This window comes from Chlamydotis macqueenii, chromosome 3, assembly GCF_036417535.1.
Source record: "Chlamydotis macqueenii isolate bChlMac1 chromosome 3, bChlMac1.mat, whole genome shotgun sequence".
NCBI lineage: Eukaryota > Metazoa > Chordata > Aves > Otidiformes > Otididae > Chlamydotis > Chlamydotis macqueenii.
The window spans coordinates 6,678,701-6,694,622 of record NC_141558.1 but is presented as its reverse complement, the minus strand read 5'-3'; the positions used below and the strand labels follow the sequence as shown (position 1 = coordinate 6,694,622).

The 15,922-nt window shown below is 40.6% G+C and overlaps 1 protein-coding gene across 1 annotated transcript in view; it reads right to left on the bottom strand.

The window, feature by feature from the left end:
• CD2AP (CD2 associated protein) overlaps positions 1-15,922 on the bottom strand; it is an 81,809-nt gene that overhangs the window by 44,668 nt on the left and 21,219 nt on the right. Inside the window, exon 2 of the mRNA XM_086745984.1 lies at positions 14,083-14,243. Coding sequence (XP_086602110.1) covers positions 14,083-14,243 — 161 coding nt within the window. The remainder of the gene's footprint in view (positions 1-14,082; positions 14,244-15,922) is intronic.

Sequence of the window (15,922 nt, the reverse complement as noted above, 5' to 3'; positions counted from 1 at the left end):
TGCTCCAAGATTTGTTTTCGAAAGCACACACCAGGATCCTCTGACATACGTGCCCATCACCACTGCCAGCAACTTCATCCTGAGCATCATCACTCTGACTCCTCTCTGATGTATTGGACATACTAAGGTTTTACAAAGGCAGTCACTTCTAAACAAGATACGTATCTGTTTGGATCTCTGAAAACTGACACTAATCAATTCAAGTGTTAATAAATGCCTCGTTAACAAGAGTCTGCAATTTTTACATCTCTGCCTGAACAGCTGGTCTGACTTTCAGCGGTTGGAAAACGACACTGCCCACCGGTCTCATCTCTGCATCCCAACCAAAGATAAAGTGACCCAGGTACCATGATATACCAACCTGAACATGCCCAAGACTTATTTGTTGGCTTCACAACAAGAAAGGCATTTTTCTGTTTTTGTTGTTTTTTAAGTCAGCCTCATATCTCCAAACTAACAGAGAGAGTCTGTGCTGAGACAATACCAACAAAAAACCTCCACAACACTTCAGCTGGTTTTGAGATGAGGCCACCACCAGCTGCCAGCCAGTGAAAAAGAAATGAAAATCTGACATTAACTGCAGCTGGAAATTTTAATATTTTTATTATACCAGTCCGTGGCAGTTCAAGGCTTGTCAGTGTTTCCATTAGCAACACAGATTTTATGCATTTATGACTTGGCAGTAGAAGGTCAATACAGATTGTCTCTTGGCATAAAACACACTCAACTGGGAAGTAACCACCCACTTTTTCTGTTGCAAACTACAGCACTAGTCAAAGGTTTGAAGTTTTCATAATCTCCACTAAATGCTTATTTCACAACATGTACAAAATTCGCCGAAATCACTACAGGCTGATATGTGAAAATGTGTATAAAATGTATATATACACATGCGAAACAAGAATTATGCTTCTTCATACACAGACAAAAATCTAACACATCTAAATTCAACTATAGCCTCCTGATGCCTATTAAAATAAACAAATAAGAAGGCGGTCCTGACCTACTTTTTAAGCGAGCAGCCTTCCCACCATCAGCCACTTGCCCACGCCTCGCTCCGGCGGGGACAGCAGGATCCTCCCCACTTCCCTCGCCAGAAGCGAAGAGCACTAAAATCAGCAGAGCAGTGGAGACAGAGAAAGCAGGTCAGACAGTCTGAGAGGACACGAGGAATAGATGGCTACAAATATGAAGTCTATTCCTGAATTACAGGGCACAGAGTTCATCATCCAGCAACTCTAAAGCCTTCGCTAGATTCTCCAAGTATAAATATTAAGACTTTAGCTGCCCACCTCCTGCTACGTATGTCATTACACCAACAGCAATCATTATTTCCATTGTAAACTATGAAAAATCAGCTTACACACAAGCAATGTGCATTTGTTATTCGCCGAGTACATTTTAAAGCAAGATCTCAAGCAGCAGAAAACTGTTTCAATCTCTGAAGAGGCTGAGATGAAGAATACACAAAGGTAAATGTCTGAGCCTCCACATATGATTATCTGACCTCTTTTCTTCCCCTTTTCTCATCTTTTCTTCCCCATTAGAATCTCGGTAAAGAACCCATGGACCAGCAAATTATATTTATGATTCATATTTCACTAGGCAGAAAATAAGGATGTCACTTATTTTAGGGGAGAGGGAGGAACTGGAAACTTCTGATATATCTCCAGGCAATAGCTTTGTTTATACAAGTTTGTCTCTTCCCCTCACAGCCTGCAAAACCCTCTCACTGAAAAATAACACTTACATATGTGTGTGAATGTATATAAATACACATAAAAGCCTTTACAGCTGCATGCAGATGAGATACTGTCAGTCATAATCTGTTCAAGTGCAATGAAAGCCTGTGGTTCCTGGAACACAAGAATCCTCACACAGATGATTATTTAAGCACCCATCACCTCTCGCATTTACAGTCTTAGTTACAGCAACAGACAGGCAGGCACAGGGCAGCTTTAACAGCTCCACGCTCTTAAATCCAAGATATTCCACATCCTTTTGTTTTGCCAGTGTCTCCCTCTTGAATAGAAAACATGTTTTCTCATCCTCAATGCAGGCACCCACAGAGGTGAAATATTTAATAAAAGTAAAGAAAGATTAATAACTTGTAGCTATTCCTACCTGCCCCATTCCCTGGCCACACTTGCCATGAACTGAAGGGACACATCAATACAATCTATAAACCAAAATAGCAGAGAAGCTCCTGAGTTCTTTTCCTGGAGCATTTGGGAGGTCAGAACAGGTTCCACCTCCCAACAGAAGAGCTCAGCTGGGAGAGGTCATAAACTGCCCCTGACCCCCAACAGGATTAAACGTTATTCTTGAAAATAGAAACAAATCACTTCAAAGATGAAAGTAGTTACTGTCTGAAGAATGGACAAACTTGATAACCTTTCTTTTGCAAGACAAATTACCTCCTGGGCAGTTTAATATGTGTCATGGGTTGCTTATTTTTGGCCTAATTTATGGCCGAAGCAGGCACCGTTTAACAGTAAATCACTTGGTTTATTTTTTAAGCGCTGACCCACGATCAGGCTGAACCACCAGTCAGGCAGCATCACTCCTCATCTTTGCCTCTTCCAAAATTGAAATTGCTTCATATTCTGACTTCTGTACACCCCAGTCAAAGGCATTTCTGTTCTAGATTAAGTTTAGGAAAAAGTTTCCAGCTGACACATCCCCAGCAGCATTCCCAGGAGCTACAGGCACGTACTGCGATGGGAGTGACTGTTGCTGCAGTCCCTCAACACAGCACACCACTCGCTCAAAGGCCGTTACCGGCTGAGCGCGGCTTTGGAAATTCCTCTAAATGTTTTTTATAGGAGTTTTACATATCGAGTTATCTATTTACATCCAAAGTTTTCCCATGCTTAAAACCTGACAGCACGAAAAGCAAGGATGTAAAGTCCTGGTAGATAAACTCACCCCATTGTCAAGCGGTGCCAGAAGATATCTGTGGACTCTCTGTGCATAGCAGAGTTTCATAAATGGTTGGAGAAATATTTTCAGGAAGTTGAATTATTAGTATTTGTGCCTGCTGCAGATTCAAATCACAATTTCTAATTGTTTTCCCTAAGAATAAAATATATTTATCTACAGAAGTGACTCAAGCCAGGCTCACACTTCTCCAGTTTGCAGATAGAACCCAAGTGTTTCCTCTTATAAAATCACACTCATATCAGGTCATTGAGCGTGAGGTTTACCAAGTTATCAATATTTTTACATCTGATAGTATCTATGCTAAATATAGCTCATATAGTCAGACTGTCTCCCTGTCAGCAAAAAAGGCTTGGTATCAATGAGGCTAGGTATCACTTCTTTCTCACAATATGTAACATGTAGAATAAGCAGGATCTCTGGGAAGCATGAAAAAAAAATATTTCTGAGTCACTTCAGACATACAGACTAAACCTTGAGGCATTGGAAAAAAAAAAATATTTGAAGGTGAAGAACAGGCAGACAACTGCATTTTCCTAAATAAGGAAAATTCTCCTCTACTGAGGGAATGTAGAACTAGGCTTGGAATTTCAGATCTCAATACAGATATACATAAAAATTATTACACTTGCATATATTCTGTCATATATATAATTAATTAGTTTTCATTAGACACCTATAAAGCTTGTGCCAAACAATCATCAAAACAGATTCTGATCTGAGGCCTTGCATTTTGCAAATATTAACAGGACACCTAAAAACATGTAATGTCATAGCATCGTTAAGAAGCTTTTGCCGATGTTAAAAAAAAAAACACAAAAAACAAACAACTATTTCCATCTGTTTTCAACCAAGACCAAAGCCCAGATGCAGAAAAGCACAGTCGGATCACCAGGCCTACCAACAGTGGGGCAAAGAATCCTAAATCAACACAACTAACGAAAGGAAGCACAGATGTTTATAACAATGTTTAACAAACATTTAATTAAGGAAATTAAAGTTAGCCTTAAAATACTGCTAAAAGTAATCGCTAAATAATATTTTATGGTGCTGTCACATTCACAGCCAGATAAAAACATACTAAAACGTTAGTTGCATTTATTTTCTATCTTGCTTGCTTATAGATACGAAAATTATATTTCTTGTAATTGTTTTACAGACTAACAGTTCATGTCCTGTCAACCACCAGCCACAAAACAGTGCTTTAGATCAACGAAATCAAGAAACACACGTGGCAGAGGGCAAGACATACATGCAGCTCCCGTGGTCTGTGGTGTTTTATCAAGCTTCCCACACAAGGGAAGGCAGGAAGACACATTTTTTTCCCCATCTCCCAGTTAAGTGCCTCTATTGGAAGTCCAGAGAAATGTGTGATCCATTTACTACAGGTCCACTTTGATGTTTAATTCACAATATCCCTTGTTCCTTCTTGCCATCATTCTGGCTTCCTGCATCTGCTCTCATAATCAGCTTTCTTCTTCCTTGCACCCCTTTTCCAGGGCACCCATCTCTCTCCATTCCTTGTAAAACCTCCAGCACTTTACTCGTGGCCACCTCCGCACAGAGGTTACAGCAAGTTAAAACATTGCCACATCTACATCTACAACTCTTGCCCAAGACTCAAAACTAAATGCTTAAGAGATTTGCGGAATAAGGGCTAAAAATATAAATCTCAAAATCTCAGTGGGGAGATTAAGAGGTTTGAAGATTAAGTTTTAACAAAGACTCACACATTACCTAACATTTTAATTTTAAAACGCATCTTGCTTTCTGCTCCTCTTCTGTGAGCAGCTAGGTGACACGGCAACTGCCGATCATCATCAGTTTCTGACAGTCTGAAAGCTTATTACACTAAGTCCAAAGCTAATGAACTCTCACACATACACCAAAATAAGATTTTTTTAGGAAGGGAACAGCATCCAAAAAGCTTAAGTCTAGAAAACATTTACAACATCTAACTTTGAGATCAGCTCATAATCATAATTAGAACTCAGTGTTCAAGGAAAGGAAATATACATTCAAAAATAAATTTAATACTGAAAACACTACAGTAGAGGAAGGCTAACTTCTCCCCCCTCAAACAATGACTCAAAGAAAAAATTTATAAGTAGTGCAAACGTTATGAGACAACAGGCCAGATGAGCTAGCCTCACACAAGTTTAAGTTTCAAGTTCACAAACAGATTACTTCATCCAACCTCATAAAAAAAAAAAAGCAAAAGCATAGATTTAATATTAACTGCATTGGGTGTAGACACAGGTTAATTTATTAGACATGGGAAAGTACTAAAAATACAGTGTTGGAATGCAGGCCCAGAGCCTCCCAGGATGTAAGAAACATTCCATTACCTGGATAATTGACCTTTTGGGTATTATTACATATGCTAATTCCAGAGTACATATTTATGGTTGTATTTTAGACTTCTGCATACAATGAAGGTCTAAACTTAAAAGTGAGTTTTCTGCACATGTCCAGTTACTGCTGACCGAGACGCAGGCAACGTTTTGTGGAATTTACTCAAGAAGGGCTGCAAACGCCATCTGACGCAACACATCCTGTTCGCATGCTCCCAGGCAGAGAGTGGTTACCTTTCTCTGCTGCCCGGGGAGGAAGTTATAAAAATCACACACAAATTAAGTGTAAAAATTAAATAAGGAAGGGCAAAAGAGCAGAGTGTTTCATGTGGTTGAAAGAATAACCGCTTCTATATACCTATTGCGCCTTCCAGACCAGCTCGTGCGTCACGCCCAAACCGAGCAGCACTGTGAGTATCCAGCAGCGCATAATCACCGCGGAGTAACGATACAGGGATTTAACCGGTACACCATTCAGAAAAGCAAGAGGCACTCGTACAGTCAAGAAGCTTGCCTAACTCACTGCCTAAATCAGAGAGAATAATTAGCCCATTAAGTACTATGCACACAAGTCATTATTCACGTTTAATCCTGTCGTCCTTCGGAACAGTACCTCAAGTTGCCTTTCATACCAGTTCTGCCATTGAGGCAAAGTTTAGGAGTTCTTCTCATTTCTCCCATGCTCTCGGCAACTCAGCATTTTAAAATACTAAATATTAAAAGAATACAGTGTGAATACAGAATACAGAAAACACCAGTGTTTTCTTCGTCCTGCGTTCACATTCAGCCACAGAAAACTTCATGATGATACAGATTTTTACTCTTACAGTGAAACAACAATTTTCATATGCAAACTGAAACTTCTTGACAGGTGATGTTTTTCAACATTTCAAAGCGTAGGTGCTCATCTATAACAGGGAAAGGGTCACATCATTTCACCAAATTTTCTGCACTTGTATAGTTACCCTTTGAGGAAAGCGTCTGTGACACACCAGATCCAATAGTCCACCAAGATAAATACTTCATATAGCCATATAACTTTCACATGCTTTATCTTTCTAATCAACATACCTACACTGTCTTGGAATATCAAATAATTCACACATTCCCAACCAACACTGATAAGGCAATAAAATCCCAGCATGGTCATCGCAACGATACGCAAAGACAGCCTGGCACGCAGGTGCCCACAAGCGGCTGTGCTGCCATAGCGGTGTCAGCAACAGCAGCTCTACGGTGCAAAGTCTCGGCCGAACTGCAAACTCAAACCAACCTCAAGACTTTGCTTTCCCCCTCTTCACACCAGATACAGTCAGTCTGCGGAGGGAACTCACACGGTCAGGGCCCGACTGGCACAAACACAAGCAGTCAATCCAGTGGTGCGACCGCAGAAGTCGCAGGAATAAGAATAATCCACGATGAGCTCTGGGATCCCAATAAAAAAAACTCTTATATATGATGACATGCCTATATATCAGTGCCACTGTCTCATTTTTAAAAGAACAGTTCCCCCACCGCAAGCAAGGCTCACCCAAGGCATTAATCTTGACATTCTGGTTGGAAGAAACCTGTTTCCTTGTTTATTCAGGCCAAAATAGCCAGTTAGTGGAGAGCTGTTTCTCACCCCACAAGCACAGGAATCTTTATCACCATTCTCACAAATCCCAGACACACACCATAGCATCCACTGACAACACACTCTCCAGTGGCACTATTTTCTCCAAAAGTCAGAAGAAGAATCAGAAGGAACGATGGATGGCACCATTGTATTGACAACAGGTCTTAAAGCACCAGCCTGCACGCTCAGCTTCACTCCTCGGCAGAAGAGCCAGCTCACACCCGTCATTTCTCTCATACACTCACAGCACTGAAACCAAAATTACTTAACACTGCTTTCAATCTTGCACGTTATCTTTGTTTCAGAAAAACAAGAACTGTCAGCTTCAAAGCAAGCATGGCCTCCTTACCGGCAGGGCTGCTGCCTCTCCCTGGGAAGCTAACGACACCTCTGAGCTCTTCAGTCTCTCCTCCTTACACAACCCACCGCAATGAGTTTCCTCAAAACAATAAAGCAAAGGAAAAAGCTGTGTGAACTGAATTATCATTTGACCAATAGGACTGATAAATTGAAGTGTATCTAATTTTCTCCAAGTCTTACTTGGATGCAAAGAATTTGGACAGAATATCTAGCAAAGGAGCAACCTCCAAAAAATCTGCAAATAGATAGGTGTTTTATTCCATTCTATAAAGAAATTCTAATTACCTCAAACTAGATGCACACGGCTTATCCTATACAGGTTGTTTAAAAGCTAACCGTTATTAATCTTCTTTTAATTAATGTTACTACGCTACTTAATTGTGCCTAGGTTAGAACTAGGAACAACCCAAAAGAGAGCAACACTGTCTCATCCACGATCCCTCCCAACTCCACAATTCCTGTTTAAAGTTCTGGGCGAGGTCGATTTTCTATTTTTGAAGAGGAATTACAGAAGATGCTACGCTTGAAGGAGTTTTCAGCCAAAACTTCACTCATCGCTTCACAGCGCGCTCGGTGCTTTACAGCATCCCACCAGTGAGAACGCAGGAAGGAAGGCAGCAAAGATGCAGCCTTAAGAAGGTGGGTCAGCCATGGCAATGCTCTAAAGCTTTGGTCTGGGGGGGCTTCTAAGGGAAGGAAAGGAGTTTGGGTCTTGTTTTGTTTACACAGACATCGACCAGGAAGTTGAGAACAAGAAAGTAACCCCTAAAAACAAATCACCCTTTTTAAAAAATTCTTCATGCAAGCACCAGTTGTCTGCAGTTCCTAGGCATCTCTATCCACTACTGAAGAGTAGATAAGCTAAACAAAACCCAAGTAATTATACTACACAAACAACAATAAGGCCAAGATTTTACATTATATATTAAATTAAATCTAAAAATCATATTGCAATCACAACTTTTAAATTTGTGCTGCTGTTCACATTCATAATCACGAAACACAAAGTCCTTTTACAATATTTGATGTTAAGAACATATAGAAAATAAAGCAAGCTTACCGCTTCCAAGGACATATTTGCTCAAACACACCCAGTGTTGCAGGTTTTTTTTATTTAGGAGGAGGAAGAAAAAAATGTCACAGCGAGCAAAGTTCACATGTTAACCTGAAAAGGATCCAGGCTCAGCGCTAAGCTAAGCGGGAGCAGCTGCACACACCTGCGCCGGCAATCAGTTTTCTCTGAACCACTTCTGTCGCAGACGCGTCCTCCGCTGAGCGGGCGGCTGAAGCGGTGCATATCCCAAACACGCTCGGAGAAGCGGCCAGCTCGCTCACCGGAATGCCCCTGAAGCCGACCGGCAAACTTTTCTACCTTAACTGATGAAAGCTGCTAATTAATCTATCCGTTGCTCCTCCCTCGTTCGAGTTACTGCCTTGAGCTTATGATCAAACTGGTTTTACTACCGGGAAAAGCCGTATTACTCACAATACGGCTAGTTACAAAACGAAGATAGCAATAAATGAAATCAAACAAGCAACTTAAGTTCTTAAAAACCTTCTCAGCTACTACGTATGGACAGAGACCTTCAAAAATGAGCAGAAGTATGAACACCAAGTTACGACTTCCAGCTTATCAACACAGTAGCTGGCTGGAGAGTGAATAGAGCTACTAAACATAAATAAATAACTAAATAAACAACAAAATTTGTTTACCAAGCCAAAACCAAAAGCCTTGCACATCCCACACATGTTAACATCTCCCGATAAAAACCTCACGTATTCAATCCAACAGCGTTACTGCACTAACCCGTCCTGGACATGAATGCTCGTGTGCACATTTCACATGGTGATGAATTTTAGAAAGGAAAAGCCACTCTCAAAGAAAACAATAAAAGTCTGCTAGGTTTCCACTGCTAATTCCTTTCAGGAATTTATATGAAGTTGTTTATTTTAAATTGCCCATACAGGAAGAGGGAGAAAAATGGCAATAACAATGTCAGGAACAAGGACTCTCATTCAAATATTTCAACCCCACTACAAGTATACATGCACACAGTTCAAACAGGAATTTCAAATCAGGTTTTGTTATTAAAACTGGAAATCTATGCACTTCAAAAAAATCAAACACTGCAATACAGGCAGAAAAGATTTTAAAAGGCCTATTACTGAAAAGTGAATTCAAGGAAATTAGCTTCACAAGTGGGCAGTGTAATCGCTTGTACCTTTTTTTTTTATCTATTTGTTATCAACAATAGAGTCACTGCACACTTCTTCACCACCCAGCTCTGATTTCAGGACTGCTTTGGACATCCCACCCCGACTTCCCTCCCAACCTTTACCTCCTGCTCTCCATCCAATGCAGTGACACTGTCACTCCAGTTATCTGAGGATATTTTGGAGGCTCTATGGGGTTCACCTTAACTGAGTCTACCTGTTCTCTTTCTTTTAATGCCAAACAGCACAAGTGGAAGTCACCACCAAGAACTGCACCTTTTGGCACAGACCACCTCAGACCTCAGGTTAATCCGTCAAGTGGCGAGCTCACAGAAAATGCCTGGCTCCCAGCTGGCACTTGGAAACAGGCACCACCAAGCTCCAATCCTTCTTCAAGATCTCACCATCAACGGGCAAAAAGTTTGGGTAGAAGCCAAAAAAGCCCAACCAAAAAGTTAACAGCAGGTGACATAAGGTACCAAGCATCAGCATCGCATCAGTATCCACAGGAAGCTTCCATACATTCCCTTCCGCATACAAGTATTTCTAAGTCATATAGCGCTTCGCTCACCCACTTGCCTGAACAACAAATTAACACATTTGAAAACATAACCTCAGCTTCCTCTGCAGCACTTCTGACAGCAAAGACCCAATCGCTACTACCACATGAAACAAACCCACTCCCGCTACATAAAACTATTTTGCAATATTTAAAAGACTTGAGGGGGGAAAAAAAAGGAAGACATAATCAAAAAGCTACTTCCTCCACAACTAACAACTCAAAACGAAGCTGACAGCACTTGGTCATACTTCAAACAGAAAAGATGCATTTGTCAAAGCATGCAAGAGTCAAAGTATGAGGAGCGCTGTAAAACGTCAGTAAATCCCATGTATTAGTGGAGCCCAGAAGAAGGGAACAGAAGGGGACTGATCTGCTTTAGCAGTGATGATACACAGTCTGAATCTGGGGCATCCAGTGCATCCAGACAGCATGCAGCCGTAATCCTACAGTTGACATTTTCCTTGTCCTTCAAACAGGCAAGAAGCAGCCGCATGCTGCCTGGCAGCCAAGGACAGTTTGCAGCTGCCACCAAGGGAACAAGCTCTTTTCCTGCCCCTGGACAGGACAAAGAAGAGATAAACTAACAAAGTGAGCAAAAAAAAAAAAAAAAAAAAACCCCAAAATAGCTGGAACTAGCACCTCCTCCTCAATTCTGCAGTTGTCTGATGAAAATCAAAGGCTTTTTTTAAATAGCTCATTTATCTTCTGTAAAAACATCTAACATTTGAAAAAAAAAAATTTCCATCTTCACCAAGTTTACTCTATCATATTTATTATGTTTTTAAATATTTTATACATCGAGAGGGTAGGCAAGTCTAGTGGATAAAACGCGCGCATTCAGCTTCAAATGCTTATCTTTTTCAGATTACCACAGATTATAATTTACCATCCAAATACTGCACGAAAAGGTTACATTTTGACCTCAGTTCAGTTCTTAACAAACCGGCATACATATATCACAAAAACCCACCAAACTTATCCATATAACGAGCTCAGGCCAGATCCTCATTCAGTGCATGAAATTACACTCATAACAGGAGAATAAGACAATCCTTTCAGGAAGGAACAAGTCGCCAAGTACAGTCCCAGAATTTTGCATCAGATCTGTAAAACTTGGTGCAACTCTTGGTCCTGTCCACATCGATTTGCTCTCTCTGGTCACATTTCTACTGACCTGACCTGGGAGATCCATTTTCATGCACCCGAGGGTCCTCCCAGCCTAGTGTCCTTCCAGCTGTTTCCTCCTCACTGCATCTCTCAGACCTTCAGCTTCCTTTCCCTTTTGTGAGGGTCATGAGAAGCTAGCAATATTTGTCCCTCTTCAGCATCCTTCTTGTAATTACCCCTTCCAATTAACTTGCTATACTTCTCCACTCTCAACCCTACATCCCCTTGTAGAAGCCACAGCGATGTTCCTCCTTGGAGCAGCAGTAAGACACCCCTTCCCATCGAAAGCTCAGAGGACACAGCAGCCACTACCATCTGGTGATGGCAGCTACTGGGCAAGGCAGAAAATGAATAAATCCATTTCTCAAGGGACCTTCCTTTTTCACATGGCCAAAGTACAACCTGGCTTCAGCTTGTTTCCACCTCCTTCCTGCAGTTCACCCACACCTTATGGGTGTTAACATTGCACCAGGCCAAACTGGAGCAGCTGAGTTTAGTCGTTGAGCCTTGGTATTTGCAGCAGTCCGGTCATAGTCAACAGTGCAGGATCTATGAAACGCTACAACCTACTGCAGCAGCAAATGAGAACATTCGGGGGTATGCAGAAAGAAACCATTTTTCTGCAACAGCTTTCCCAGAAATAGTCTCTCAAACTACCACTACCTGTTAATTAACTTAAAGAAACTACAATCAAAACGGTCACGAAGAAATCATGACTTTCACTTCCCTAACAATTAATGCTTTCCCATCATCTCATCACTGCACGGCAGTCTTCCAGCCTATGTATACCATCTCAAAAGAAAAAGTTCCCAAGATCAGCCTCATAACTGCAGTCAACTCCTGCACCAAGAAGGCAAGTTATCCTCTGCTGTCACGACAGCCAAGAGATCATTTTCTTCTACACAACTTCCTTTCCACTTCTCCAAATTCCTCTGTCTTCTACAAAACACTCTCCCCTGTAATTGAGGATATCTGACCATGCCTTACACATACTGAATAGTTGTACAGTTAAAAATACCTGGAGTCAACATCTATAAAGATTTTTCAGGATAGAAATAACTTAAAACAAAGTTTATAAGAGAGACAGCTGCAGAATGGTAAGAAAACACCCAACAAGTTCAGTATTTAACATGGAAACAGGCCACATCCGACCCTTCTTTGTGGTTCAGTAGAAAGACTGTCTTGATGAGACAAGAACCAGAAAGAGCAGTCTTTGATGCTTTCTTCCCATGCAGCACTTGAGTGCTAATTAAGTACATCATCAACACACTAATCATCAAAACACCGCATAAGGTAAAAATCACTATTTATAGAGGACTCAAAACTCAAAACAGATTTTGAACTAAACCACAAACAGCTCAAAAATACTAGACAAGCGAAAGGCATTTGTACAAACTTCTCCTTGGTAAAAGGCCCTCTCTAAGAACAACTGGATTTTTCCCATCATTTTTAAAACATAGATATTTAGATCCCTTCGCAGTAAATAAAAAAATCAGTAATTTTGCTTTTTCAGTAAGATGAAAAGAAACTTTGTCAAATTTAACGTAAGCAAGTGTAAAGAAAAGTATTTATAGCACTTGGACAAACCTCTCCCTAGGTTTAATTATATGAAAATATCACAGTAGGATACATTATACAATTCTGTTTTGCAAAGAATTAATTTCACTTCAAAAGAGAGACGAATACCTAAGTTCTCTCTCATTATACTTTACAGAACTTACACTAAGGAATCCTTGGAAGTTACTAACAATGTTAGAAAGCATAAAGAAGCAAAGCATAACATCTCCGTAACACTTGTGTAGTTCAGATGAGAAAATATCTGCAGCTCAGCAGGCTCTGAATTTTAGAAGTTACACGTGGAACAGCACACCCAGCTTCTCTGCAGACGTCTTCATTGTGAGTAACTAATAAATAGAGGCATACTTAGTATTACATTTAGAAAGCCTGCAGAGAAGCCATGAAAAATGTGGAAGGTGCAAACAAGAACTTCTATTAAATTTAGGATACAGACATGGAACAAATGCAAAAGGTTAAATAAAAGGTTTGAGAAGCAGTATCTCACAGAAGAGGACATCGACTGCAAGTCAGTCACACCGCACTGAGCGAGGAGATCCTACAGAAGAGGATCACGTTTAGGAAGATGATGACTAATCCAAAGACACAACAATGCTGCAGACCAGTGGAACACTCACCTCACACCCTTCCCACTTCAGGTATTTGCTGCTGACAAATGCAGAGCCTGGACAGGAGACCAAACAAGCTGAAAGCCAGCCTGATTATACAGTTACCTTGTAGCTGGTTACGGTCCATGCCCTGTCTCTTTGCACAGTCACAAGAAATGCAGTCCCAGCAGCAGGGAGTCCAAGGAAGGGCAGAATTACTCCTTTAAACAAAGCAGCTTAATCCAGGCTGAAGCAGCCACACAACCACAGCCTGAGGACGTAGTTTTTCATTACAGCCGAGTTGACTGAGCTGTGACCCCACTTTCCCAACTCTCTCTTGACTTAATGTCTTCTATAGGGGTAGGTTTGGGATTTTTCTTGCATTTTTGGGGTTTTAATTGGTTCTTCTCACTAAAGCTGGTCACTACGGCTACAGGCAACTGTTAATGCACTGCAGCAGTAGGAAGAAGACAGAATATACAGTGCAAGGGTACAGACCAAATGAAATGCTAAAGTGAATAAGAACAAAGAGGCCTTCAAAAGTATACTAAAAAAAAAAAAATGAAATTGTCTAAAAGGTCTTCCAGTTAAAAAAAAAAAATCATCTCTTACAAATACAAATAATGTGTAATTCTAACCATTTCAATAATATCTAGTAGCCATCCGTACGATCACAGTAAAACCAAGTCAATGCAGAAAACTCACCTTCACAAAATTGTCAGGGAACATGCCCCTTTTGCCATTTAGCTCCCCTTCTAACCATCCTTCTTCTTCCAGTTTTTTCACATTCCTGATGATTTCCCCAACTCTGATCGTTAACTCATCATCATGCACTGCATCATAGTCATATTCCACGATATAGTCCACTAAAAAAAAAAAAAAAAAAAAAAGAAAAAAAAAAACAAACAGTGAATGCAACTTAGGCATGCAACTTGAAAGCCATGCATGTACAAAAAGACAGACCTAATGACAAATGCTAAGAAGTGTTTCCCTTACAGCACCACTCATCTGAATTGCAGTGTTCCCAACAATTTTGGAGAGGGGGAAGAAAAAACTGGACAGTCACCTATTAAAATAAATTTAGGAATATGACACCAGGTCATATTTTGGTGGTGGTGGGTAGGTTTTTGTGCATATGTGGTAGAAGTGATTGCTGGCAGTGGTTTGGGTTTTTTCCCCTACGCTCCACCAAGATTTACCAGTTATGAATCACTGCGCACAGGGCATGCGTTTGTTATTTGGGGCAAAGGAGGGAGAAAGGTTCAGTTGTGCATGCATGGTATGTAAATACAACGCTTTGTTAATTCACATACTCGCATCTGCTATTTTATCTGAAAATAGTGATCACTGCACACACACAGCATTTTGCAGGTTTGATCCAAGGAATGCAACACAGTCAGAAGGTGTATGATTGACAATATCACACAACTTAAATTGCAGACATGTAAGAGGCACCCTCCTTCTGATTCATCTGGTTTTGTATGAAAAAGAATAAGCAAGTAAACTTTAATTTTGATATTATTAAGTTTACTCAGAGAAGCATAGCAATGTATTTAGATACTTGTCCATCTGTTGCACAGGATCCATGAGAGCTGCTTCTTGACAGCTTAAGGCTTGTTTGGCAATAAAGGCTCAATTGTTCATCAAGAAATTCTGTTTATGCCAGAAATTTCCACAAACCTGCAGCAATCAAATAATCTTCCCTCTCACTCAAATCTATCAGGGTACCCAGGCACTACCAAACTGTTCTCACCAAAGCCTGCCTCTCCTCTGCAGATCACAAACACTCACAAAGATGAGAGCACAACAGGGTTAAAAGGCAGAAATCCTAAATGGCTGTAAGGGTTTTTTCACAGGTTACTCTTTATTCTATCAGTGTATAATAACATCCAATGACAAATTCAAAAATTAAAGACTCAAATGGGAGGAAGTATTATTTCCTGGTACTGAACTCACAGCTCCATGAAATCAATGTATGATTCTGATCTGCGGATCAGTTTGATCAAAAGCGCTGCTGCACACATGTTGCAGAGTAGCCTTTATTCCTCTGCTGCCTACAGATGAAGTCAGAAAACCCTTGGTAAAAAACAGAACTACACGATGGTGCCATGAATAGAAGAGATGCTAGAATGAGCTGTCTGGCAAACTATTTTCTGAATACACCCATTAACAAAGGAGCCGGTCAAATACAAACATGAATACTTGGGTTTATTTCTTAAAGGAAAAAAAGCAAAATTTATTTTCTCCATTATGAACATGAGTCATCACCAGAGCTATCTGCTCATGATACACACTCTGGAACTCCTAACACACGTTTTGCACTGTATACATGTATTTTTGCCAAACGTATTCTCTAAGCTTGCTTCAAAGCATCGTATTTCCCCATTACTGCCTGCAGCAACCATAGGAGTTTTGTCTTCCATCTGCACCAAGTTGTTTCTTGAGCGGCTGACGTGAAATATTGCCCAAGAGATAGGAAATTCTGGCAGCCACAGATCATAAAAACAACTGCCATTCATCACCTATAGCCTGGAAATAAAAATGT